Source organism: Polyergus mexicanus, unplaced genomic scaffold (genome assembly GCF_030449975.1).
Source record: "Polyergus mexicanus isolate NDT 795.1 unplaced genomic scaffold, iyPolMexi1.0 SCAF_1, whole genome shotgun sequence".
Classification (NCBI taxonomy): domain Eukaryota; kingdom Metazoa; phylum Arthropoda; class Insecta; order Hymenoptera; family Formicidae; genus Polyergus; species Polyergus mexicanus.
Window position 1 is genome coordinate 2,520,333 of NW_027223321.1, and position 25,622 is coordinate 2,545,954.

The 25,622-nt window shown below is 36.0% G+C and overlaps 5 protein-coding genes across 8 annotated transcripts in view; 2 read left to right on the plus strand and 3 right to left on the minus strand.

The window, feature by feature from the left end:
- Positions 1-5,122, minus strand: part of Hnrnp-k (Heterogeneous nuclear ribonucleoprotein K) — an 84,134-nt gene extending 79,012 nt beyond the window's left edge. Inside the window, exon 1 of one of the 2 annotated variants that reach the window (XM_070316281.1) lies at positions 4,874-5,122. The gene's annotated coding sequence lies outside the window, so the exon portion shown is untranslated. Of the gene's footprint in view, positions 1-4,317; positions 4,450-4,873 lie in introns of those variants that run through there. The other variant, XM_070316272.1, reaches the window with a different exon arrangement.
- LOC138938992 (uncharacterized) lies at positions 4,857-6,374 on the plus strand. The gene is made up of 4 exons (XM_070306421.1): positions 4,857-5,216; positions 5,467-5,624; positions 5,712-6,136; positions 6,222-6,374. Exons 2-4 carry the CDS (start codon positions 5,567-5,569, stop codon positions 6,372-6,374), a joined length of 636 nt encoding a protein of 211 aa, XP_070162522.1. The 5' UTR covers positions 4,857-5,216; positions 5,467-5,566.
- Positions 6,375-6,447: 73 nt separating this feature from the next.
- On the minus strand, positions 6,448-9,497 carry LOC138937963 (uncharacterized). 2 transcript variants are annotated; one of them, XM_070304694.1, is made up of 3 exons: positions 9,342-9,497; positions 6,900-7,106; positions 6,448-6,816 (listed from the first exon to the last, which is right to left on the minus strand). In XM_070304694.1, the coding sequence occupies exons 1-3, from the start codon at positions 9,434-9,436 to the stop codon at positions 6,531-6,533; spliced, it is 588 nt and encodes a 195-aa protein (XP_070160795.1). In that variant the 5' UTR covers positions 9,437-9,497; the 3' UTR covers positions 6,448-6,530. The 2 variants fall into 2 exon arrangements, with proteins under 2 accessions (XP_070160795.1, XP_070160792.1); XM_070304691.1 differs by lacking the exon at positions 9,342-9,497 and adding an exon at positions 7,956-8,041.
- A 2,364-nt stretch (positions 9,498-11,861) lies between these two features.
- Positions 11,862-25,416, minus strand: LOC138945116 (phospholipid-transporting ATPase ABCA3). Of its 2 annotated transcripts, XM_070316376.1 has the most exons (27): positions 25,248-25,416; positions 23,975-24,590; positions 23,563-23,861; positions 23,166-23,324; positions 22,830-23,070; positions 22,581-22,748; positions 22,287-22,474; positions 22,037-22,201; positions 21,855-21,963; positions 21,629-21,783; positions 21,396-21,557; positions 21,255-21,326; positions 21,011-21,149; positions 20,682-20,919; positions 20,446-20,605; positions 20,116-20,326; positions 19,513-20,034; positions 19,274-19,399; positions 18,926-19,144; positions 18,568-18,837; positions 18,169-18,473; positions 17,946-18,093; positions 17,648-17,858; positions 17,321-17,534; positions 17,069-17,219; positions 15,657-15,999; positions 11,863-15,129 (listed from the first exon to the last, which is right to left on the minus strand). In XM_070316376.1, exons 2-26 carry the CDS (start codon positions 24,288-24,290, stop codon positions 15,950-15,952), a joined length of 4,998 nt encoding a protein of 1,665 aa, XP_070172477.1. In that variant the 5' UTR covers positions 24,291-24,590; positions 25,248-25,416; the 3' UTR covers positions 11,863-15,129; positions 15,657-15,949. The 2 variants fall into 2 exon arrangements, with proteins under 2 accessions (XP_070172467.1, XP_070172477.1); XM_070316366.1 differs by having other exon boundaries at positions 11,862-15,129; positions 15,657-17,219.
- On the plus strand, positions 14,626-15,693 carry LOC138938997 (pupal cuticle protein 20). Its single transcript, XM_070306433.1, has 4 exons — positions 14,626-14,634; positions 14,856-15,123; positions 15,377-15,520; positions 15,650-15,693. Exons 1-4 carry the CDS (start codon positions 14,626-14,628, stop codon positions 15,691-15,693), a joined length of 465 nt encoding a protein of 154 aa, XP_070162534.1.
- Positions 25,417-25,622: the final 206 nt, after the last annotated feature.

A 25,622-nucleotide genomic window follows, 5' to 3' on the forward strand; every position in this document is an offset into this window, starting at 1 on the left:
CTCTTTTTTTTGCCTCTCGCGACGCATTGAAATTAAATCAATCAGCGAGTAAATAATTTTTAAGAGAGAGGAAAATCGAACGTAATCAACTAGAGAATTACATGGTTAATTTTATCGCTCGAACGAAACACAGTTCGCTAGTTACGGAAACAAAATATTTCGTTTCATCTGTGAATGAGACGGACCTACGAAAAAGTTTTATTTTTCCGATATCTAATTAAGAGTTTCGTCATCCATCGCGCGCGAGATAGTGCGGAACTTGCCGTCGTTATTAAAGTCATGGAAGGAGTCTTCTCCAGCGAATAAAATAAACCATTAATTTCCTTCCACGGAGCTAAAGCGCCCGAGAGACGTTTTTCTTTCGCTTCTTAGTCTTCCGAAGATCACGTACGATATATGCAGAGAGTTATATCTTCTCAATATAAATAATCCCGACGTATCATACACGTGTATATATTTTCCTCACTTCGCCTTTTTTATTCTATTTTTAATATTCATAAAATTGTATATCAATTATTTTGACAGACCGCGATATATTGCAGTGCCTAAGGGCGTGCTAGGAAATGGCGATTTTAAAATAATATATATATAATCCTTTTGCCACCTCTCCCCTCCCCGTCCCATCGCGGCCGGTATCGATTACGTCGCGCGTGGGAAATAATCAACGTCGACCGCGAATGACGTCCTACGATTCATTTAACATAAAAACACGTACTGGCTAAGCCAGATTGTAAAATTACATACAACTAGGTCAATCCGTTGACCACGTGTTATTACACGCGCGCGCGCGCGGTGTCAGTGTTACGCGCTGCTACGCGCTGAAAGTGCCGGACCCGTTTCAAGTGATAAAAGTGTAATCAAGGTTGACCGGCGATGGCGGCGGTCGATCCCTTTGCATAAATCGTGAGACCAACTCGCGCGGAGACTGCAAAGTAATCAAGGCTAACCCGCGCATTTTCTCGAGACCTAGAATCGACGAAGCTCTCGCGCAAACGTTCTAATCGCCGATGAAATTCAGCTTCTGTGTAGGACGATTAGTTAACCGAAAATAATATCCATATTTATTTATATTTGAGCGTTTTTAAAATCCCGGTTAAAATGTCCGAATTTTTCCAATAGTATATAATTTAAACAACAATTGTATTAGGATGCGTCGATGCATCGATAATTGTCACACGCACACAGGTCTCTTGTATAATTTTTTCAGGCATGCGTTATAATTATAACTAATATAATTTTTTGATGTAGTTACGAGTTATATATAACGCAATTTTGAAAAGTTATAGAATAGATCCGAAATTCTCGTGTTACGAGCGTCGCGAAAATTCTATTCAAAATTTAATATACACATACTACAGCGGGCGTTAACTTCGCCAGCATACACCTGCAATCAAAAGTGCGTGGATACTTTCTCTTCCTCTCTCTCTCCCTCTCTTTCGACAAAGGGAAAACAAATTCAACCTACAAAGAGACCTAATAATAATAAAAAGAAACCTTGAACCGTAACGATTCACAAAGAAGCATCTACATTGCCCACCCCTTCGCCCCGTCGTCGCCGACACCACCACCACCGTTGTTCTCCTCCACCCGGCACTTAGTGGAAACAACAAAGTGCGTGTTCCAGGCACGCGCTCTCGCGTGCCGAACGGGCGTGTGAGAACGGCGTGTCGTGCGTGTGAATCCGCACGGCAGCGCGCGTGTGCCGGCGCGGCGACGTTAATGTTTGCAATCACAAGTTGGAAAGTTTTGTGATGGCAACCGCTCCGTCGGCCAGTTACCCTGGTAACGCTTTGTTGTGCCATTGCGTCGAGCGACAGCGGCGAGGGAGGAGGAAAGAGGGAATCGGGAGAAATCCACCCCCCTTCGCCCGCTCTCCCTCCGTCGAGAAATTGGATGAAACGGTCGCGCTAAACCCCCGTCCCCCTCTCTGAGAACCCTTAACCCCTCGATTGTCATTCGGGGACGAATCAACTCGGCTTGACCTAGCCCAAACTATCTCCTCCCTTTCCGTCCTGTAACCCTACAATGACGAACAAAGGGCACGCATTTCCTCTGGACCCGCTCTGTCTGAGAGCCATTCCGTAATCTTTCGTTTACGCGAATCGTAGAATTGTAATTAAGGATTCGATATTTTTTATTTGTTAAAGCGTGCGTGCGAGATTCTTAAATATAAACAATGAATGTCTACAATGTATTAATGTTCAATTGAAAATTTTTCAATTTCGAGAAACTAGTCCTAAGACGAGTCAAAACGATCTTCCAAACTTAAAGAAACGGGAATCGATCGTTAAAAAAATTTACGTAATAACTTGAATCCACAAAATGAGGCCGAGCAAATTCCGGTTTGAATGAGCCTGCTCGTTTATTACCATCGCTTAAATTTATATAATATAATTATCACGGATAGAGAGCTAATAATAAAATATAACGATGGGTTATATCATACATGTAACACACAACGCACATGTACATTGAAGAAGCACACCGCTTCATATCGGCTCGCGAAATAAAAATGTTCTATATCGAGTTATTAATAGAATTGTTGCTCGGCGAATTCTCAGCCGTTCACGCGTATTCTAATATCAACCCTAACGTAGATATGTATATATAAAGTAGAATTAGTAGCACTAAATGTTATTCGATATCCTGTAAAATTTTAAGATATAAAGAGCCACGATATGTTCTCGCGATTTTCAATAGCTTATTTGAAACATTATCGTGTGTGATTAAGATAGATCTTTGACCAGAAAAAAGAAAATTTGGTTTAAAAAATACATGACGATTTTATTTTATTTCAAATAAAATTGTCTTGGATTTTTCAAAGAAAATTATTTTTTATATTTATTAAATTAATTATTTATTAAAAATGAAAATCTCAAACCAAATTGCTTAATTGTTGATATTGCATTCATAAAAATATATATATCTAATATATAGATTTATCACATATCTCGCTTGAGCGTATCAAGAAAAGTTTTTATTTTTCTATTTATGAAATCTTTAAAAAAAAAATGAAAGATCAGCATTGAAACATAAGTTGGAAATAATTTGTTCGCATAAAATGTTAAATCATTCTTATTAAGGAGTAACAATGTATACAAATTAATATAACGGAAAAATTTTCTCATTAATTACAAAAAAAAAAAAAGTTTATCTTCCAGTTTTATCAATTTGTAGACAGGGAATACGTCACACGAAAAAGAATTTATTTCATCAACAATATTTGACGAAAATAAATCTTTGATATATGCAAAATTTTCATTATTGTTATTATTGTTTTGATTCAAAAAAATGATCCGAAAGATACATTACTAGATATATTTATAATTTAAAAGATCTTAAATTTTTAAAGATATACAATATAAAAATCCTGAGAAAATATATTCTAGGTCATGTGTAACACACAACGCGCACGTCATACAGAGCTTACTTATCGCACGAGATAACACTCGTGTTCAGATATCGAACTCTCCTTCTCTTCGTTGCAGACAAACAATGTTACATTAAAATATATATTTACGTTTTTAGCATTATCATAATACGCGATAAAAATAACAAAGAGATTCAACACAAAGCGTGTATACATTATATCTTTAAACATAAATAAATTTCGATTATTGTAACAATATTAATTGCACAGCCATTTGTGACTGTGTGATACATGATTATAGTATTTTGATTTAATTCCTTGATACTTAATCACGGCGGAAAATTGTCGAAACGAGATTCGTCATCAGACTATGCTCCCTAGTACCGCTATTTCAACGAGCGCTATACTCATAACCTCACCGAGAATCCGATGGTACGATGAAAACGTAAAAATCCGTGACGCGAGAGTATCGACATCGACTCCGGCCATCATCGTCGCGCGCGCGGCGTCGCACGTTTATGGGAGCCGCGCGTGTCGTGCGTATAACCTCCAAAACGGACATGACGCGATCTCGCCGCGACATAAACATCGCGTCCATTGCGTTTGGCTTCGGAAAAAAAGGAGTCTTATGGAGAGATCGAGACACATCCCTCGAAAGATCATGATCGGTCGTGATCGAAGGAGCGAGCAAACCTAGCGGACCGAGCGAGCGTGCGCGCGCGCGCGCGCGTGGGGAAGAAAAGGATACGGGCCACGACGTGTCTCTCGACGGTCGATCGAAATTAACCCTCCACGAGGGAAAAGAAAAAGAATGGAGCGTATCCCTCTCTCCGGAGAGTGACGACGCGCCTTTGACGCGTGACGTTTCGGATACGACGCGCGCGAACTCCGCTCGCCGGTCGCGATCTGCGTGCGTTCGACGTGACGGGAGGCGATTTTCAACTTACTTGTAACTTGCGTAGGCAGCCGCAGAAAAATCCGAGACGCACCGGGGACTCGGGGATCGAATTCTCTCACGCACAAATACGAAACTTCGGTAGTAGGCAATCACGTCGCAATGGCGAGGAACCGCGAGTGCGTTGCGATCGAACGCGCTGCCGCCATCTTGCGGACGCCAGGCCATCTATCGGCGCAGAGGGTGCGGCGCTGATTTACGCGGGAAACGTTACGTGACGTCACCGACGCCATTGCTTGACTTATTTTGAATCGCGGCGGTTGGCGCCGTTAACGATTATAGATGCTAATCGCGATAATTAAACTTGCTCATTTTAAATGCATTTTTTACATTTAACGTGAAATGATTAATATCATTTTGATAAGAAGCGAAAAACAAATAGAACCGCTATTTAACGCAGAATTTAATATTTAAATGAGTAGTAAAATTTATTAATTAGCGGCAAAAGAATGCACATAAAAAAAAAGGAAAAAAAGTCGATAATTAAAAAAATAATTGATATATAAAATAATTGATAATAAAATAATGATATATATATATGTGCATACTTGGCGATATAATCCGTTGATCCATCGCTTCCTTGTATTTCGAAAGAAAATAACGTCTAATATATGGTAGATGATTTGGATGGACGTCGGACCTCCAAAGCGGCGGTTCGCCGATATGAAAATCACAATGTTACAGCACTGTTTGACGAAACTAACACTTGATACTTTACGGTACACGCTCGATTACTCTTTGCACGCAAGATTCACTTTCGGATGGCAACGATTGCGAGAAATATGAAGCGATTCGAGACCGAGCAAAACGCTACGACACTCTCCATTACCGACGACTGACTGAATTCGAGAATCGCAATATCGAAGTCGAAGCCGTAAATTATCAACTAAGGTAGTAAACAACAGTAGCAATTCAACTCGAAATATATGGCCGATATTTATGGTCCGCGTTCTTATATTCAAAAGTATATGAATATGAATACGAGCCTATATTTTAATAGATATCAGAATCGATTGAAATATATAGTATAAATTATTTAATACAATAATTTATAATACAATTTTTAAAATGATGAAGATAAAATTTCGAAACTCGCGGTTTTTCACATAACTATATTTATATTACTAATTTCTCACTTTAGACAATGTTTGCTGGAAGAGTATTAGCGCCTTTAATGACGAAATTTATACAAATTCTCGCCATATTGTCGGACTTTGAATTTTTTATGCAGAATAATCGAAATGGATAATCAATTTGATGGGAATTACAAAAAGATTATTATTAATCGATATACGCAACGTAATCATCGTTACTCTATTCTATTTTTCGTATCGAATTCTTGTTGAAATAATAAATGGAGTAAACCCGTATAAATAAATTATACAGCGTCTAGCACAGTCAGCGTAATGGATGTCGACAGTATGGAATATAATAGCGAACTCCATCGGATGGAAAGGGAGATTGATCATTACAAGTCGAAATTGCGCGATTGCCGCGACAAATACGAAAACATGGAAGCAGAAATTTGCAACGTGAGACGATTACAAAGCAAATCGTTATTCGTATTAGATAATGTACAACCGATGGAAGAGGATCTTCAAGAGCGTTTCAAAAATATACATTTAAATTACGAGGCGTGTGTGGAAAAATCTGGTGGTTACGAAGATCTGGGAGAGATGATTAACGCAAAGATAAACGAGTTGAAAATACAGAGAAACGCACTGATGGAAGAACTAGCGCAATTAAGGAAAAACGCCGACGATAATAATAAAAAACTTGCCCGTGTAAAGGATATGATAACTGAACAAGAAGCAAGTGACTTTAACGTCTATGTATTATAATTATTATTGCATTTTACTTCTAAATTTTTTACAACAAAAATTTTCTTATTTTCAGGAAAAGAACGCGATATTGCTTCAAGATTTGAAGGAAAAATCCGAGAATGTCATATCAATTTCACCGAACATAAAAAAACGAATAAATATTGTTCTAGAAAATACATCAGAAAATAAATTAAAGCGACGATGCATTAATAATATGATACAATAAAAAAATAAAACTTATAAATTTCGTATAAATAAAATAAAAAATTATTTAAAATGTTTATATAAATTTGCATAACTCGTAATAAAGAAAATAAATCTATTATTTCTAATATAAATGTACATTATAGCATAAATATAAATACACACATATGATGTATTTCTAAACTTTATCTTGAAAATATTCATCCTTGATCATTTTATGACAAGTCACTAACTCTTCATACATTTTGTCTAATTCTTGCAATATAATTGGCATATGATTCAAAATTTTCATCGTTCTATCATTTGTCGCACATATTCTCGATCTATTTTCTACAATTGTCTTTTTTAGAGTTTCGTTCTCTCTTTCTATTTCATTTACTTGCTTCTCCAATTCCTCGGTTGCTTCCTTGATCTTGTGCGCATCCAGTGATATCAAGTGTGCGATTACATTTCCCGGTGGACGCCTATAATTGCATAAAAATAATTTAAATTAGAGAAATCATATCGAGCAGTTAATAAAATATTTTCTAATAAATCTATCACTGACCATACGTCTTCGTTAACGAATGTCGTACTTTCCTCGGACAATTGAGCTATTTTGCTGAATACATCCTGTAAATTGCTTTCCTTCAATATACTCTCTAGATCATTATTCATACTATTATACAGTTCCTTTATTAGAGCATTGTGCAACTTCTGGGCAACGTTGAGTTTCGATTTGAGAATCGGGAGTATCTTGACAAACTCATCCTCGCTAGAAGAAAAATAAATGATAAAGAAAATTGATTAGTTTACGCGCGGAATAAATTAATATGATGCAATTATTACGTCAAATTATTAAACGCATATAATTATCATGGCTCGAAAAATCGATATCCCTATTTAAGATTAATGCTTCGCGCGATGTCCGGAAATATAATACAAACTGCTGTGCTGACATGATTTGAATTATTCGTTTTATCTCATTTCATGGAATCTTATCGATCTAAACGATATACGTGCTCAAGAAAGATATACACCTGCCCCCCTTTTTCTTACTCCACCGACTCTAACGCAGGATCGGATGCGCATTCCTCGCGGATCATGCATAGTTAGTATATGATAACTATACACTGAGAATCGAGAATTTTTCTTTGTCCCGATACGCCAGACAAAGAGTAGCGGTACCTTCGATCACAAAGGACGGGAGTCGCGAGGTTCTATAATCGACTCTTGCCGTGTCTTATAATAATAATAAGCATACGATAGTAAGATCCAGTCTCTTCTTTACTCAGCTTCCGACGTTTTAAAAAAATGCCACAAAACGTTACGTTTATTCCTCGATGTAACGTTTATTCCGCCTATCGTTCTGCTTATCTATACAAGCGCTATATTATTAAACTTACCCAAGATTTTCGTACTCTCTTAGATCGCATTGTCAACGAGAGAATGTCAATGTTGTTTCTTGCATACTCAATCAGGCCGGGACTGGTGCAATTTGAAATCAATGCTACATATTTGCATTAGTCCAGACCTAACTAAGTACGCTTTGGTCCACAAGAGAGAGAGAGAGAGAGAGAGAGAGAAACTCGCCGAAACTATCCGAATCCCGTACGATACATACGCATTTTTCGATATCGCACGCATAGAAGCCAACAGCTGATACAAAATCGAGTGCGAAACAATTTCTTTCATTATTTCACGATGCTGAAAAATATTCAGTCTGCACGAAACGACCATCGGAGACAAACTACGTCCAATTTACACACTCTGACAAGAGAGAATCGTGCTGCAGAACGCACGCACGCACGCGTGCACGATGGCAGCGATACGCAGCGCACGAATGACCATCGTTCTCGCGCTGGTGACCGCGACGGGAGGCCTTTGTTTCCCCGAACGCTTCGTGGAATTCCTCGAAGGTCAACCGGTGGGTCCGCGCAAAGATTTTCCTGGAAGTCCGCGCGCGATGCGCCGAAAGGGACCGGCCGGATTTAGGTAGATCGCCGCGGAAGAGTACGGATGCGGACCCGGGCGTACACGTGGGCACACGTGAGCGACGACGACTCGGGAATTAACATGCGAACCGCGGAGGCCAATGACATCGAGTAACACCGAGTCGTACGTTTGGGTCATCGACGATGCCGATCCCTCCCTCGTCGCTTCTCGTTCCGACCCGCTGCTTCATCATCGCGTCGATAAATCTCGGCTTCTCATGAAAAAGATGGATTGGCAAGCTCGTAAAAAAACGTTCTTTTGTTCTCATTCATTTTCGTTCTCATTTACATAAAATTCGAGAAACTATATTATTGACAGATATAAAAATATGAATTTTTTTTCATATCACTCGTGTATATCCATAGATTGTGTATGGATGTAATAAATTGTTGCGTTAAGAGATGTATATATTCTTTCTTATATTCTTGATATAATTTTGTTTAATATTAAATTTTTCAAAGTTGCTCTAACGATTTCTTTATTAAGACATGCTAATGTCAGATTTCGTCGAAAAAGGAAGACGTATCGAGGACAATCCTAAAGAACGTAAACGAGAGATTCTGTTTGATCCGAGATATTCTCGATTGCATGACGTACTTGACATACTTCTGATAGCAGTACTGTTATTGTACGAGCATGTTTGGGCATGTTAAGAATTATAACTCGAACGTACAATCAGACACTGAAGTTGAAAAAAAATGTTTCAATCGAATTTAAGAAAGATAGACAAATGTAAAAAGCAATGAGTAAACGCAGTGAACCCATTACGACACAACAATGCAATCTAAATTCGCAGTAGAAAGACACGTAGGGAAAGGCATGGCACTTTCTTCGGCTTTCAACTGGAAGAATTATCTCGCACACACGTACACCTAGACACCTAGAGACCACCTAGACCGTTTCTCTGTCCCCCTTCATGTCGTGCGAGAGACGAGAGGTTAAGCGTGTGAGGAATGCGCGCGCGAAATCAAAAGGAGACACGCACGCGTGCGCGGGTACACAACACGTCGCTCACCTTACAGATTCGCTTATATTCTTGAAACTGTTGGAGACGGCGATCTGGAACAGCCGCACGTTGTTCGGCCAGTCGGCTTTCTCGTCCTCCGCCATTTCCCGGCCCGATAAAGAACGAATCACGAGAGACGAGGCGTCAACAACGGATGCCTCATAATAACGGTTTTTCGAAGTGTCGACTCTCCTCTCGCCTTTATCGACGGGATTTGATTACCTCGAGAGCGTGGCTCTCATGCGAGTACCAAATGTCACGTGGAGATGACGTTTGGAACGCGTCGGTGCTGCCAGCTGGAGGCGTTTAAATTTTTTACGGGATATATCGCGATGTTTGCTTTACAATTAATTAATTTACAGTTAAATATATTTATTCGACTGGTGTAAATATATCGATGCTAATTTTATCACTTTTTTTTTTCAAAAATTCGAAATGAATCAAAACATTGAATTTTAATCATATATTTAATTTAATCTAATAGCGGCAAAGAAGCGACTAGGCTATATCAAATATAATCAGATAAGTTGATACATAATAAAATTGTCAGTATCTCCTTTTGCTTGTTATGTTTCTATTTATCATCGATTTTTCAGATCGATCAAAACCGATCTGCAATTAATAAAGTCTTCATAGAGCAAATTAATAATTATGACGAAAGTTCTATATTGACGGAGATATCTGCGACACGAATGGTTAATCAATCGTTGGTGCGATTACAGCATCGCAGACGTCAATATAATATAATTACTCTTACTTAAGGCGAGATTAATCGACTGTTCCTTTCTATGGTACTATCTCTGGAGAATTCGAAGCTACGTCCTATATGTACGTGCGTCGCGTACTTAAAAAGCAATTGTCAATTGTCGGCGCTTGCCTTGTAAGTAACATCTTCGACTCTTTCCTCTTTGCTGTTATTTTCATCGGAAATGTTCCGCAATCGCGCCAATTGCTTGACTAATGGATACAAGGCTGCTCTATGTATGGAGTTAATACAATACCGCTCCGGCGAATAAAATGGATCATCGGGATTTATAATCGATGGAATTCCGAACAGAATAAGAAAGAGAGGATCAATATATAATTCAATAATTGGCTGTGTATACGGATTGCGTCATTCTCGGAAAACAAACACGCGGCAAGTACTCTTCGCCTGTTCCGATTTCTCGCTTCGAGAAATCGCCGTAAGCATCTATAAGCATCGTCCGAAAGTTGTCGGCGAAAGGATTCACCCTTCTGTGGGAGTTGAGAGATGATCAGCGATTTATCTCAGATTCCCGACAGGTCTGTTTGCCAAGAATCACTTCCTCTTATATTCGCGCGATGCTCAAGGCAAACCGGATCCTTATCCCGAACGCGATATCGGTCTGTCACCAATTGTCCGTGGCCGCCAGGTTTCTTGTGCCTATACTCGCGTTGTAAGACCTGATACTGCGCCCATACCCAGCGCTGCACCTTTCGGCGGGTGCATTTACATGCGCTTCCGAAAGGTCAACGATGACGACGAAGGAGGAGCTATAATAGTGTCTCCTCGTATAGAAGTCCGTTCTTCGAGAGCAACGTTGCGAACGCGCCTCAGTTATATTATGCAACTGGCTTTACCCGGCGATCTGAACTATATTTTCTTTTGCTCATCTCGCGCGAGAAGGCTCCGGCTACCGACAACAGTTGAAGCACCCATTCACTCGACTCGCCAACGAGAGAGGATCATCGTCGGTGAAATTGAAAGGATCGCTTTCTCTCCCTCTTCCTCAATCGATAGACGACATAACGATCTCGAGATCGCCGATCGAAATTTCACGTGACACATTTTCAAATTCCGATGCGGCAAACGACTCATGCGATTACGCCAGTCGCGTTGCAGAAGTGACTGCAGTTTTTTTTTGCAGGTCAGAACGCGTAATATATTCAGGTTCCGCGTAAGCACATCTCGCGCAAACAATCGTAGAAACAAATATAATCGAATAATCTATGTAAGATATCTGGATGGATCTGAAATATCGATCTCTTCGGTAAGAAGCATCCATCATGTAGTGTAGAAAGTACATGTCGAGATGATCGTGGGAAGATACTCAATCAGCAATAAAATAATGCCATTCTATTTTGTAATGATTTAAACAAGAAGATATGAAAATTAAGTAACAAATGCAGGCAGTATTCATTAGTGGAATACACGGTTATAACAAAAGTTAAGGGAAATTAACGAGGTATCCTAATTATGCGCCTCGCGAAAACGTCGAAGCGTTGAATTGAGCGAGGTGACGTAACGGTATCTTATATGTTTTCCTTTTATTCCCAACACGATCGAAGCGAGCATAGATTAGTACGTAATTAAGTTTAACATGTGTCTAAGAAATCGATTCTCACGTCGGATTTATCTAAACATTCATTCATATTCATTCTAAATTATTAGCGAGTATAGATTTTTGCAATAATTAGAAACTTGAATTGAAAACCTGTAAATTCTTTATTCATATATATGTATGTATGTGTGTGTGTATATATATATATATATATATATATATAATCAGTATTGTGGATATAAATATATATTTACTATATATGTATTAATATTACAGAAATTTTAGTAAAAAAATCGAATCAAGAATGAATGAATAGTAATCGATGATATTTCCGTATTTAAGAAGGCGAAGTCATATATAATTGGAAGCGCTTTTTAACCGAACGATTGGAATAGATGAACTTTAATGCGCTACCTGCACTTCTGGCATCACACCGATCTCTGGAACGAACCGCAATAAAACATAAACGATCGCACCTGTCTCTCGCCACCCTGTCTACCGTAAGGCGCGGTAAAAATCTCCGCGATCACCGTTCTTCTTTCTTTCTTCCTTTTTTTGCTCCGTCACGGAGTTGCGTCAAAACCGCGACACGTAAGAGAACCGTCGAGAAGAGACCACAGCTTTTTTTTTCCTTCCATCGACCTTCGACGTAGGTACCCATTCTTTCGAAATGGTGCGATCGCACGCACGAGGTCGCAAGAAGGAGAGCGGTGGAGGAGAGCACGCGTGCGCTCCCGGTTTTGCACAATCTCTTTATTACACATTGCTCATCAATAACGAATCTCGCGATACTTCCGCGACATGTTGTCGAAACTGAATTGGACGCGCCGTCTAATTATAGCAAAGACATAACTAGAAGACATAACCGGATATAATAAATCTGTGCTTGAATAGCAAAAATGTTAAATAATTTTGAACGAATATCCATTAATAATTTTTTTTCCAGATTATCTGCATTTAAGGAGGCATCTATTAGAGATCTTGTGCAGCTTCGTTCTTACATGATTGATATAGATCTAACACTGAAGTCGTGAGTGATTAATCGTGAAGAACGATGAAGGAATCGCTTCCTTCAAATTATTTTTCGATGCCAATAGGTACGAAGAATACATAGAGTTCGACTTCGGGATTCATATCGGATTAGTTTTGAGAGTTTTCGCGTCGATAGACCTCACCTCTGGCATAATACGAGCAGCAAGATAAATGGATAGCGTTTTAAAAGGGTCGGATCTCTTCTCAAAGAATACGGTGACTTCGATGCCTCTCGGAGCATGCTCTACGAAGTGGGATGCGATGTCTCGAGACGGTCGCTGTATCCTATTATCGGACTCGTGGCTCACGAGCGCTCATAATTTTTTTATCTCGGTCGCATTCCCGCATCCGACCTGCAAAACACGTTTATTTTAACCTCAGGAATTGGCGCGCTATATACAGAGGCTTCACGATTGCTGTCTTGTGACTTTCCTCCTCCGTCCATTCCTTATTTGTGCTTCGAATTCGTTGAGATGTAATGTCAAAACAACATTATCGGCTACGATTTCTAAATATGGATCCAAAGTTCGGCCGTTGTATTTTAAATCGAGACGCACGTCTTTCTCTATATCGTATGGTGGACGTGATGCCTATCGGGACGCGATCATCGCTTCATTTACGGTGAAACTTGAGTACGGTGACCGTAAGCTGGATTGTTAATCGGCGACTTATGTGTCAATCGGCAATCCGATGATTTCAGCGCATTCGCTACGACTTACGTATTTGCGTGCAGCATTTTTTATGGAAACATTTACGGTACACGTTGAAGCTGCAACATTATGGACGCGTAACATTCGCGATCGCAAATGTGAAACTGTGGGACGATTTCGCGGATTAGCTTTTTGTAACTTATCTTACGTAATCGTCAAATCTTCGAGTAACCGGATCTGAACTCTTCATTGGCCGTGTTTCGATGGCCGTGCGCGATAGATCAGCCCGGGTTGCCCAGGGGTATCCAGAGTTCCCGACTTAACGCACACGTGCACGCACCTATTGGGCCGGCCGATGATGCCGCTCCGAAGATGCTCAACGCATAACGATTATGCAACGAGCCCGCTCGATTGCGCGAAGTCTGCATTCTAAGTTGCTCTCCATAGAGAATAGAGACATGTTTGATCGCTGACGATGGCGATGACGACTCCGCGACATTCGGGTATAATTCTCGCGTCGAAAGAGCCGATATAATTACAAGATCTCCCTTGTAATGCATGGTCGATATATGCCAGCTGCGTCATCGACTCAGTTCATTTTTGTACGCTTTCCCATCGTTTCGCAAATGGATCAAAATAAATCGCACAACGAAAAGATATAGGAAGCTTGATATTAACCACAGCTTTTATCATGAAAAAGCTATAAAATAATTATTTTCACAATAACGTATCCAATAATTTTTTTTTTCTTTTATAAAATGGGAGTGAAAAACGCATCTTGAGCGACCGATACCGTTTCACTTTTATACATCATTATCTAAATCCTATTGCTTAACTTTCATGCCTCGACCTTCAGATCCGTTCGGAGATGTTTGCCGATCTATATCACTTGACATTGCGCAACCCCCTTCATCACTTGACAGTTTCATCTCATGACGAAAGCTTCTTTCGCACCATTCCCGCCCCTCAATAATCCGCTCAACGTGTGCTTCTTTCTTTATCAAGCAAAATTCCGGGATCTATTTTTCTCTCTTTTTATCCCCGGCGGCATCTTTCGCGGGGCGAGGATCGCAAGCAAATCTTCGAGGAATGCATCACTGGGTGATCTCTAATCGTCCGATGCTATCCGCGCGCGCGGTTTCTCATCAACGGGTGGGAGGAAGACGATCCTCGTGCGGGATTGGTATATAATGTTGGATCCGACCTGGATCCGTGCAGATCAATTATCATCGTCGGTTTGACGATACTTACACAGTTTTGAGTATCGCTGCAGTGTATAACATCGCCGGGATTCGGTCGACAAGCGAAATGAGACCGGTACGAAAGATGCAGATCTTATCAATATTTCTATTCGTATGGATCCTGGATCTCCGGATCTCCGAGTCGCGTGATTTCCACTTCGCATATGGGATAGTGTGTCTATGAAAAATAAAACTTATATTTTTTATACATTGCTTCCCTCTCTCTCTTAATCTATACTTTTTTCTCATATTAAATCATTGTTTTCTCAGGATTTAACGTGACTGAAATTGTTTTAGCAAGTTTCCATCACGTTGCTAGCAATCGTCGGTATATGTCACGCCGCACGGTTAGATAATATTTATCTCCCGCCTGGTAGCGCCGGAAGTGCGGGTGGACCAGGATTGATTCATCCTCCAGGACGCGGTGGAGGCGGCCCCGTTAAATATAGTGGCCCAGTTGGTGGTGTAAGTGGTCCAGGTGGTCCGGGTGGCTTAGGTGGTCTAGGTGATCATGGTAGACCAAGCGGATTCGGTCTCGGAGGCGGTAGCGGTGCTTACCAAGATGGTAAGTCTGAGAAGATAAAAGATCAAAGATAAAGAAAAAAATGTAATTATATATTATCTTAAACATAATTTCATTTGTCTCTTTGAAATTTCTATTATATTGTGATTATTACGTGATTAAAATTCAAATCTAATTGAATTTTTTACTAATATCTCCTCGCATCGTTTTTTTCAAGGAGAATAAGACAGTTTGAATTTTTTTTCTAGGAATAACTTACATTTATCTCACTCTTAAAGTTTAATTTGTATTTTAGGTGGCGGATTGAGCGGGGGTAAGCCTGGTGGTCAAGAGATACCCATTATTTCGTATAGTAATGAGAACGCCGGTGACGGAAATTATGAGTTTAGTTATGAAACCGGGAATGGTATCACCGTACAGGAAACTGGTCATCAACAAGGTAAAAAACTGTACATTTCTATTTTTCAATTTAATTATTAATTATTTGACTACCGGACGCGTTTCGATCTTATAATCGTATCTTGACAAATTCATTAATTTTTTTTTTTTTTTTTTTTTTATCAAACAGTACTCACTCTTAGATGGAAAGATCGTGAAAGTATTGTAACGTAACAAATGCGTTAGACGGTATCGAGAGATCATTGCGTCAAAGCTAAGTGTGTATCATTGATGTTGCAGGAGAATCCGAGTCGGTGAGCGGATCCTTTTCTTATACTGGACCCGACGGTGTGCAATACTCCATCACATACACGGCGGATGAAAATGGCTTCCATCCTCAAGGGGCCCATTTGCCAACACCGCCCCCGATTCCGCCGGAAATTCAACGAGGCGTTGAACTGGCGCTCGCCGCTGAAGCCAGGGGAGAAAATCAGGATGGTAGTAGTGGAGGATATTCGCAGGGAGGAGACGGCGGATATCCTAGCGGAGGTGAATTATACAAATAATTAGATTTAAATAATTATTTACAATTGCGTAATTTATACATATTAATGTTTCATGTGATCTACTATTTAAATATTTATTCTCTTGTCATAGGAAGCGGTCATGGTGGCGCATACCAGGGACCGAATTCATATCAAACAAGTTCAGGTGGCGGTTACCAATATTAAACAGCGAATTCGTGAATCATCGACATATATATCATATGCAGATACGAATTTCATATTATTCTATTTCGGAACATATGTACATAATAATATATCATACATAGATCTTTTTATTTATAAAGTATTTATAAAGTACGTGTGTATTTTATTCATGAAAAGCCCGTCTTTTATTATTATTTTGTTGTTGTTGTTGTTTAAATCGCTTTTGCGTATCAAGTGCAATGATGTTCAACTTCTCTTACAGATATTATTATATCGACTTTAAGATATTAATATATAATATTTTTCAAGTGTATATGTGCGTAATGTGGTTGTGTAATTAATATTTAGCAACAACAATAGGTATCGCACATTCTTCTTTTATACACTTTTTTATATATACAGATTATGATTATATAATCAATTTTGAGACATTTTTGTTATTATTTTTTGAATAAATATAAGGTGTATTAATGCTGTAAAATATATATAAACTATTTTTATATTTATGTACATACACAGAATTTAATAATCACTAAACTCTAAAACTTTTTTCTTTTACACAAATATGCAAAATTTTATATATATATATTTACGTAAAAATACGTATCTTTGTAATATAATATTCTCATCGTAATGTAATTTAAAAATAGTATGCAGGAATTATTCCATTGATATAAAACATATCCACTGAATACAACATATAGTAACAATTATCAAATGAAATTATTATGTGAGCAATTACGTTTTTATATAAACTGATAACGATCTATAATGTAATCGATATATTAATATGTTAACAGTCTATTTATTTAAGTATATATCTTCCAATATGTCATATTCTATTTAGACTTCTTCATGACTAGTAAAATAAGTTGAAGACTTTTTAGGCATTTCAACACCTCTTGCAAATTGAATAAAGAGTTGCTCTAAAGTTGCAGATAAAACAGCATAATCCTCAATACAGCTATATCTTTGCTTAAGATTTTTCATTGTATCATACATTTTTTCCCACGTTGTGTTACAATCAGTTACATGGTAGGCGAGAAGACCCTGTAAGATGTAGAAAAATTAATTGTAATGAGGAAGAAGAGATAAAATTAGAATCTATGAAATCCTTGTGAATGTGCTTTTAAGCGAAGCACAATCGTTACCAAATTATCATCTCTAATGTCGCATGTTAAAGTAGACTCAATGACCATCTTAATATTTTCAACATCCTCATCTGATCGGCCAGGATTTAATTTTATATGAATATCATAGCCCGCCCCAAATCGTTGTTTTAATTCCTGACTTGGACCAACACAGACCAATTCACCTTTCACCATAATGACTAGACGATTGCAAAGTGCTTCACATTCTTCCATGCTGTTGAACAATATATAGATTTAATATGTCGAATTTAATAAAAATAAATTTATTCAGAGGTGTGAACAATGAATATATTTTGTCTTAGATACTTGGACAATTCTGATAGATACCTATGAGATGTAAGTATAATAGCTTGTCCTGCTGCTTGGCATGCTTGCAAAGTATTCCATAGCGATCTTCTAGCTGCAGGATCAACACCAGTTGTAGGTTCGTCTAGGAGAACAAGAGTAGGATTACCAATTAGAGCCATTGCAATGTTTAAGCGTCTCTTGTTCCCACCACTGTAAGTACCACTTGGCTGCATCATGCAAGCAGTTAAATCTAAAAAGAATGTATGTATGTTGTCATGTATATTATTTTATATAGAATGACTCTTATTAAAATTCTACATTATGGCGCTTTAATTACTCAGTCTATTAATCCATTTATTAACTTCCAATTCCACGTTGGACTTTGGTATGCCGCGAAGGCGAGCGAACAATCGTAAATGATCGAAAGCGTTCAAGGATGGCATTAAAGCATCGGTTTGTGGACAATATCCCATTTCAGAGAGATACTACAAAAAAAATACTCTTTAATATTTCAACAAACAATACAATGATATAGAAATGAGAATGTAAATTATTTTTACCTTCTTCCTGTTCTTAGAGATTTCCGCTCGGCCTAAGTACATTACACCGCTGTCAGGAATTTCTTCCCCAGTTAGTATTCGGAAAGTCGTACTCTTCCCAGCACCATTTACGCCGAGCAACCCGAAACATTCCCGCGGTTTCACTCGAAAACTTATCTCATTCACAGCCATTAGCTTTCCATAATATTTGCTTAATTCGAACACTAAAAAAAGGCTATTATCTTCGCTTACTGGACTTTGTATTAATTCGGAATTATTAGCATCTGTAGTATCTGTTTTGAATTCTTGTTTCGCAACATTTACATCTGTACAAAAATCCAACAATTATATATATTTAACATTATCTAATATATTCGTAATATATTTTTTAGAAAATATTTATAATTGTATACATCTTACTTTGACTGTTAATTTTATTAATTTCTAATGCTACAGCAAGTTTCTCTTTCTTCACTTGATCGTCCATGTTTTCTAATTCACCTTTTGGCTTTGTGCCAATCTTTGCATATAATTTCAAAAATATTTTTTCCTCTATCATAATCAATATAGCAAAATATAAAATTGGTGTTATAGATAAATACACTATACTTTCTTCGAAATTTATATCATCCTTAAAATCTTTAAAATAAGGCAGTTGTTTTTTGCAAACTCCATCAGCACAATCCAAACCTGAAGAGAATAATGATGAAGTAAATTTTAACTTTTATCGTTAACAGAGCAACTTTAAATTACATTTCTAAACACTGCACAATCTTACCACAACAAAAATCGCCGGGTATAAGACAAGCTATATCCTGAAGTCTATTTGGTAGACGACGACATCTTGCATTTTGTACAGCTATGTTGAAAAAGGATAGCTGACCATGGAATAAACTTATATAAGGAATTAGATGGAAGATTCTCTTCTGTATAATGTGTAGCGGATTAAGCCAGTCAAAATTGTGTATTACTTCATGTAAGAGATACTGTATTACAACTGAAATAATTTCTTAAATTTATTTATTTCTTGTACAATATTTACTTGAATATTTTTTAATTATTTAATTCAATGTGAGATTTTTAATCATATTTTCAAAGACAAATATTATATATATAACAAGCTTACCAAGACCAAGAGGTGCAAGACCCAAAATAGTTATTATTGTACTTCTTGATTTATTCATAAAACTGAATATGTAGACGATAAATAAAACATTAATACCAAACAATTGCAGGATCAATATTGTACATACTGTAAAAAATAGGAAATAAGTGAAAATATGTAAAAGAGATAAAAATATACTATAATTAGTATCTATAATATTATAATATTAAAGTCTTGATGTAATTTAAAAAACGACTTACATATCTCTGTTCTATAATATAGACGAAGATCAAGGATAATATCCATAATGTAGAATGCCAAGGTAATCAATAGTATGCACACTGTATACAATAGAAAATCAAAAACGAACATTGTACCCCAGTATGATAGCGATGTGACGCTAGTCATACGTTGAAGTTGCTTAACTTTCGTAATTGTTTCCTGCAAAGGATGCACAACGAACAACGCCACAGTGGGAAAGAAAAACGAACAGAATATTAAGACGCGTGAGAGCGACTCTGCTTCTGGCGCTTCTAGTTTACTCGAAATAAGTGTATTCGGTAATTGTTGCCTGGATATAAGAATCGAGTGTTGTTCACTAGCAAAAGTCTTGATGAATGTATTACTCAAAAGATTCATTGTTAATGGCACACTATGGAGTGCTATGCCAGAATAAAAACCATTAGCCAATATTGTGCTATTTTCAGTGGCATTAAATTCGGCAGATACGATAAGATTGTTACGATATTCCGCGATATCCGCCGTAGAAAAATTCAGAAGAGCTGTAAGAAACAAAAAATTAGTAAAACTATTGTTTAATTTTATTGTCGTGTTTAATACAAGATCATTTATTTGTAGTTTACCATTTGTAATACTTGTATCCGCTACGCGTTCTGCTTGGCCGAAATACCGAACAACATCTCCATATTTTTGACCAATTATGTCATTGTGTGACGAATATAAAACTTTCGGATATCTGTACATACCAAGATTTAATGGAACAATATCTGTGGAATCGTTTGGTAAATTGTAACTTAAAGCCATTAAAAACACCGACAAGATAGGAAAAATTATCTGAAAATATGAACAATGAAATGTTAATGATAGAAATTCCAATTTCAATATTTGTAACGAAAAATATTAATAATATGCATAGTATATTTGTAAAGAAACTATTAAAGAAAGATACATACAATCATCAATAAAGTAGTTATATTCTTTCTTGTATATGTGAATTTCTTGGCAAGTAATGCCAGTATTGATTGCATATATAGCATAGTCCCTGTAACCTTGCCTAATGGCGTTGTAAATAATTCATTAAGATGTCTTCCATTATCTTCTTTCTTCACAATTCTAACAAATAATAATAAAGTATAAGAAATTAGCAATAAAATAACAAATAATGCAAAATAAGTTTCAGAAAACATACTTTAAAAAAACTTGTTCTAAAGTAATCAATGACACGCTTATTCCAGTAACCCCTAATTTTTTCTTTTCACTTTCTACTTTATCTAGTGATTGTGGCAAAGAATTTGTATATGGCACATTTAAAACAATTTTTTCAGTATCAATGCAAAGTTGTTGGGTCCTTGAATCAAATTTACTTATAATTTTTTCAGGAACGCACCAAGACTTTGTTGATAAGGTAACTTCTATATGACCATGACCTAAAATAGAATAAAAAGTTATGATTTATTGAATAACAATCTAAATTATATATCACGTTTAAATATTAGTAAGCCCAGCATAATATCTTACCATATTGTTTTTTCAAAAACATTGCAGTGCCATAACTTTTAAGACGACCTGAATGTACTATCGCGATTCTATCACCAAGTATATCAGCCTCTTCCATATTATGTGTACTAATCAATATTGTTTTCTCTCCTCTAAGTTTCTGTCGAAAAATGTTAATGATGCAAAATGCACAACATATTTTAACATATAAACATATATCAAAAAATATTATTGGAAAAGATTCAGATAAAAAATTTGTGCTTACTAATATAATGTCCCATGTGTCTCGTCTAGTTTCAGGATCCATTCCTGATGTCGGTTCATCCAAAATTATAATCTAAACGTAAATTTATTTTAAGAAATCAATATAATATGATGCGCATTATATATCTATTTCAAAACTTACGCCAGCATCACCAATGAGTGCCATTCCAAGACACAATCTTCTCTGTTGACCGCCGGACAATTTGCTAGGAAGAAAATCTTTTTTTTCAGAAAGCTTCAGCTTAGCAAGTAAAGTATAAACATCTTGCCTGACTTCCTTCCTGGTTTTATTCTTAGCTTTCAACTGCCATAATATAAAAACATTATATATATATATTACTCTTAATCCACAAAGATTATTATTGTTATTCTTACCAAACCAAAAAATTCGATCTGTTCGAATACATTTAAATCTGGAAAAACCATGTTTTCTTGAGGACATAAACCTAAATCCTTTCTAATACTGTGTAGATGTCTTCTTATATTTTTGCCATTTATGAATACTTTTCCTTCTGTCTCACTTGTCACACCTATCAAAAATAAATATAGATTGTTTTGTAAAATAACATGTTAAGAATTATTTTATGATGCAATGTAATACCTGTTAATATAGACATAAGTGTGGTTTTGCCTGCTCCATTATGTCCAAGCAGAGCAGTAATTTGTCCTTTGTAAAAGTCCACAGAAATTCCTTTCAGTGCATGAACTTTCTAAAATATGGTAATTTAATATTAATCAAACGCATTACAAAAATGTAATATCTATCTTTTGATATAAACTTACAGATTTTCGTAACCAACATGTTGTATAAGATTTTTTAAGATCACGTATTTGTATTCCAGGTATAAGTGCACCACCTAATACTGGTTCAAAATCTTCATTAGCTATCTTATCATAATCGAATTCAATAACTTCTTCGTCTAGGGATATTTTATTCTTTTTGATACACTATAAAATATAATTACATAAAATTATTACATGCTATATGCAATATCGCGTCCATTTTATTAATGATCTTTGTATATAAACTTGCCTTCAAAAAATATAATGGATTTTTTCCAACTCCGTATTTACCGGGAAATATAGCATTTATATAAACCGCAAGTGTAAAATGTATCACAACGCCTAAGACTGAGAAGAGAAATATGAAGCCCATACTTCCTACAATGCCGTATTCCTCGTTTCCAGGAACAAAAATATTATTCCATTGAATACCAATTACTAAAATAAAAGAAATTGCTCACTTACAATATACAGTCTAAAATATAACCTTTTCTAATAGATTAGCGATATAGCTAATGAATACAAATAAGTAGGAAAATATTACATTTGCTTTCATGTGCATTTGTTTCTTGAAGAAATCTATACAGCAGAATATTTGGAAATATTATACCAAAATATGATATAAGTCCAAAAGCTTCTTCCCTTGCCATATGCCCATGAAGCGACAATGCTGCCGTATATATGATAGCTAAAGCAGTTGTCACAAAACGTGCTACAAAGAAATATCGACAATTAGTTTAAAACAATTTAAAAAAATATTATTACTTATTTTGTGAAAGATATCGTTATTTACGTTTTGAAAAGTAAGCTGCAATGTGCATGCCAAATGTTATAAGATGACCAATGTGTGCCGTAAATACGAGCCAAAATATAAATACATTTCCATATTGCAAGTAAGCTTCAACATTTGTAGAAAAAGTATTTTTAAATAATATGATTATTGGCACTACATAAAGAATACTGAATAATATTCCTGTAATTAACCAGCTTAATAAATTGTAGGATAATTTGACTCCATTCATTGCCATTAAAACCTGCATAAAACAATAAGGCAAATAATATCTCGCAATAATTATACAAGAATACACATAAAATATATAAAAACAAAAAAATAAAATATTATACTAACATTTATACCAATAAACTTTTCTTTTGATGCATAATTGGCTTCTATGCAAAGTGGAATTACAAAAGCTATAACTGCAAATGTACAAATTACTTCACGTAATATTACATCAGCTGCGTCTATTTTGATGTGTGGTGGATAAGGCATTCTTTGTATTGACATCTGAAAAATATAATACATGTATATCAAAAGATGATAAGCATATGTAATACCGTCATATACATTAGTCGCATATTATCTAATGTCTCCATATACATAAATATATTTGCCAAACGCATTTTAATAATAAATTATGCATTATTAAAATGTCTTTATATATTCCTTTTTAAGCTTATTTATGTGTATTGCTTTTTAAATATATTTATATATACTTGTTATTCTTTTTAAAAATTTATAATACCTTTATGTTTGACATAGAATTTGCTGCTGCTTGATTTATAAGTGCTTCATCTACACACATCTGAACTTGCACAATTGGAATCATATCAAAGTAAATTGTAGGGGATGTTCTCATATGTTCACCTAATACAGTTTGGTACAAATCATATGGAATTTTCCAGGAATGTCTAATTTTGTACTTTATAGTACTTTTATTATATTGCTCAAAGACAATGGCTACCACAGAAAGTATCGGATTTTGCGCTTGAGAAACTATATAAGCATCTATCATTTCAGTCTCATTAGAAAAACCTTTCATACCTATATAAGAAAAAAAGATCATTATATTAATATTTTTTATTAATTATTAAAGAATTCTATTAAATAATCATATTTTTCCGAAGAATACAGAAATTTTCTAAATTAGTGCTTACTTTCAGACACAAGTCCAAGACAATTTCTGGCAGACTCCATAATCTTATCTGTATATGCACTTTTTGGTAAATAATAAATATTATTTAAATCATTATCAAGTTTTTCCATTAAATCATTTTGCGTTTGTATAGAATAAAACGTGCTCTCATTTATTTTAATTGGGGTTTGAGCGCTAAAATCTCTCACAGCTTGTAATAATGCGAATAATCCAATAGGCAGAAAAGCTTGTAAGAATAATGTCATACGCCAATGTCTCTTGCGTACTATGAAGTCCTTGTATAACAACAAGCCAAATATTTTCCAGCCACTGGCCATTTTTATTTTAACTTTGAAGATAATCCTTTCAACAATTTATTAGTAAACTGTATTTAAATCTCTAAATGATGTAAATACTGCTTGTCATTGGAAGTATATGAAGACTTTTGAATAATTTACTAGAATTGATGCGTATATTGGCTTCAAGCGTATTATATAAGAAATGGGCTATATACAACCTTGAGCATCCAAATGTGAAAGTTTTTAGTATAATCCAATATATTTCCTGTGAAAGAATCTTGTCTATTTCTTTCTTTTTAAATATAAAGTAGTGTCTTCTGTTGTCATAGCAAATTTCACCTAAACAAGCAATTTACATATGTCACACAATAATAATCAGAGCCACGTCAAAACACATATATAAAACACAATAATATTCAAGCTATTAATATTTTTATAACCTTAATATAATTGCTCTCATAAAACATGCTCGAATAAAATTTACAAAAATGCATTATACTCTGCACAAATATGTAAATTTTAATCTATATTACTACTGTTCCAAGTAAGAACGAAATCTTTATTTGAGAACATAAAACTTAATGTTTCACTGACTCGATTGTTCGAAATATTTAAGAAATTTCAAAGCGTGCATTGCACATAGTGTTTAATTGCATAGACCTAATGAATATACGAATAATATGCCAATTTAAATTCAAGATATATTAATAATCATACATCGCAATGCCAAATTAGCAATTAGTGCGTGAAGAGAAATTTTATGATTCGCATAGAACGACTGATGCATATTTATTTACTAATCATCACGTTCTTATTGTTCACAATATAAAGAGAAAGAAATAATGTAAACGGTATAATCATTACAATCAATATACGATAATAATTGTATGTACAGAGTACTCATGCAATAATCATGTTACTTGATCAAAAATGTATTCCGGAAACGCTTAGTCGACACAACAAAGAAGCTGTTTGTTTTATAAAGTCTCATCTTACTGCATTATCAAAATTGATAAAATATCCGCATATCGAATTTTTGCCGAAATGAATGAATATCGTTTCACGATAACATTACGCATTGATACGCCGTTCGATACGCGATGACGCTCGACATCAGACATCAGACTGTGTCCTGCGTCATGCGTCAAGCGCCAAGTTGATAGTTGAAAGACAAGCCCTGTCAAAGTCAAAGATGCGGGTTCGATAAAGTAGTTCGCATATAGAGGGGAAACTACCCACATCAGTCATAAACATATTTCCTACGTCTATACGTACAGTATAGTCACTAGTATAGTTAAGCTCTGTAGTAAGTCTTTCCTGTACTTTTATAGAAAATCGGGGTCAGAATTAAATTTTGGTTTTATTAATCAA

What these genes read in the sequence shown, in the direction of transcription:
- LOC138938992 (XM_070306421.1), top strand. Translation starts at nt 5,567, where the DNA reads ATGGATAATCAATTTGATGGGAATTACAAAAAGATTATTATTAATCGA. An exon ending in TATTAATCGATATACGCAAC is followed by an intron (nt 5,625 to 5,711) that starts GTAATCATCGTT and finishes TAAATTATACAG; the next exon opens with CGTCTAGCACAGTCAGCGTA. An exon ending in ATATGATAACTGAACAAGAA is followed by an intron (nt 6,137 to 6,221) that starts GCAAGTGACTTT and finishes TCTTATTTTCAG; the next exon opens with GAAAAGAACGCGATATTGCT.
- LOC138937963 (XM_070304694.1), bottom strand. Translation starts at nt 9,436, where the DNA reads ATGGCGGAGGACGAGAAAGCCGACTGGCCGAACAACGTGCGGCTGTTC. An exon ending in AATATAAGCGAATCTGTAAG is followed by an intron (nt 7,107 to 9,341) that starts GTGAGCGACGTG and finishes TTTTTCTTCTAG; the next exon opens with CGAGGATGAGTTTGTCAAGA. An exon ending in TTCGTTAACGAAGACGTATG is followed by an intron (nt 6,817 to 6,899) that starts GTCAGTGATAGA and finishes ATGCAATTATAG; the next exon opens with GCGTCCACCGGGAAATGTAA.
- LOC138938997 (XM_070306433.1), top strand. An exon ending in TAGCGGTGCTTACCAAGATG is followed by an intron (nt 15,124 to 15,376) that starts GTAAGTCTGAGA and finishes TTTGTATTTTAG; the next exon opens with GTGGCGGATTGAGCGGGGGT. An exon ending in GGAAACTGGTCATCAACAAG is followed by an intron (nt 15,521 to 15,649) that starts GTAAAAAACTGT and finishes TTTATCAAACAG; the next exon opens with TACTCACTCTTAGATGGAAA.
- LOC138945116 (XM_070316366.1), bottom strand. Translation starts at nt 24,290, where the DNA reads ATGGCCAGTGGCTGGAAAATATTTGGCTTGTTGTTATACAAGGACTTC. An exon ending in ATCCATTATATTTTTTGAAG is followed by an intron (nt 22,202 to 22,286) that starts GCAAGTTTATAT and finishes TATATTTTATAG; the next exon opens with TGTATCAAAAAGAATAAAAT. An exon ending in ACCCGGCGATTTTTGTTGTG is followed by an intron (nt 18,838 to 18,925) that starts GTAAGATTGTGC and finishes TATTCTCTTCAG; the next exon opens with GTTTGGATTGTGCTGATGGA.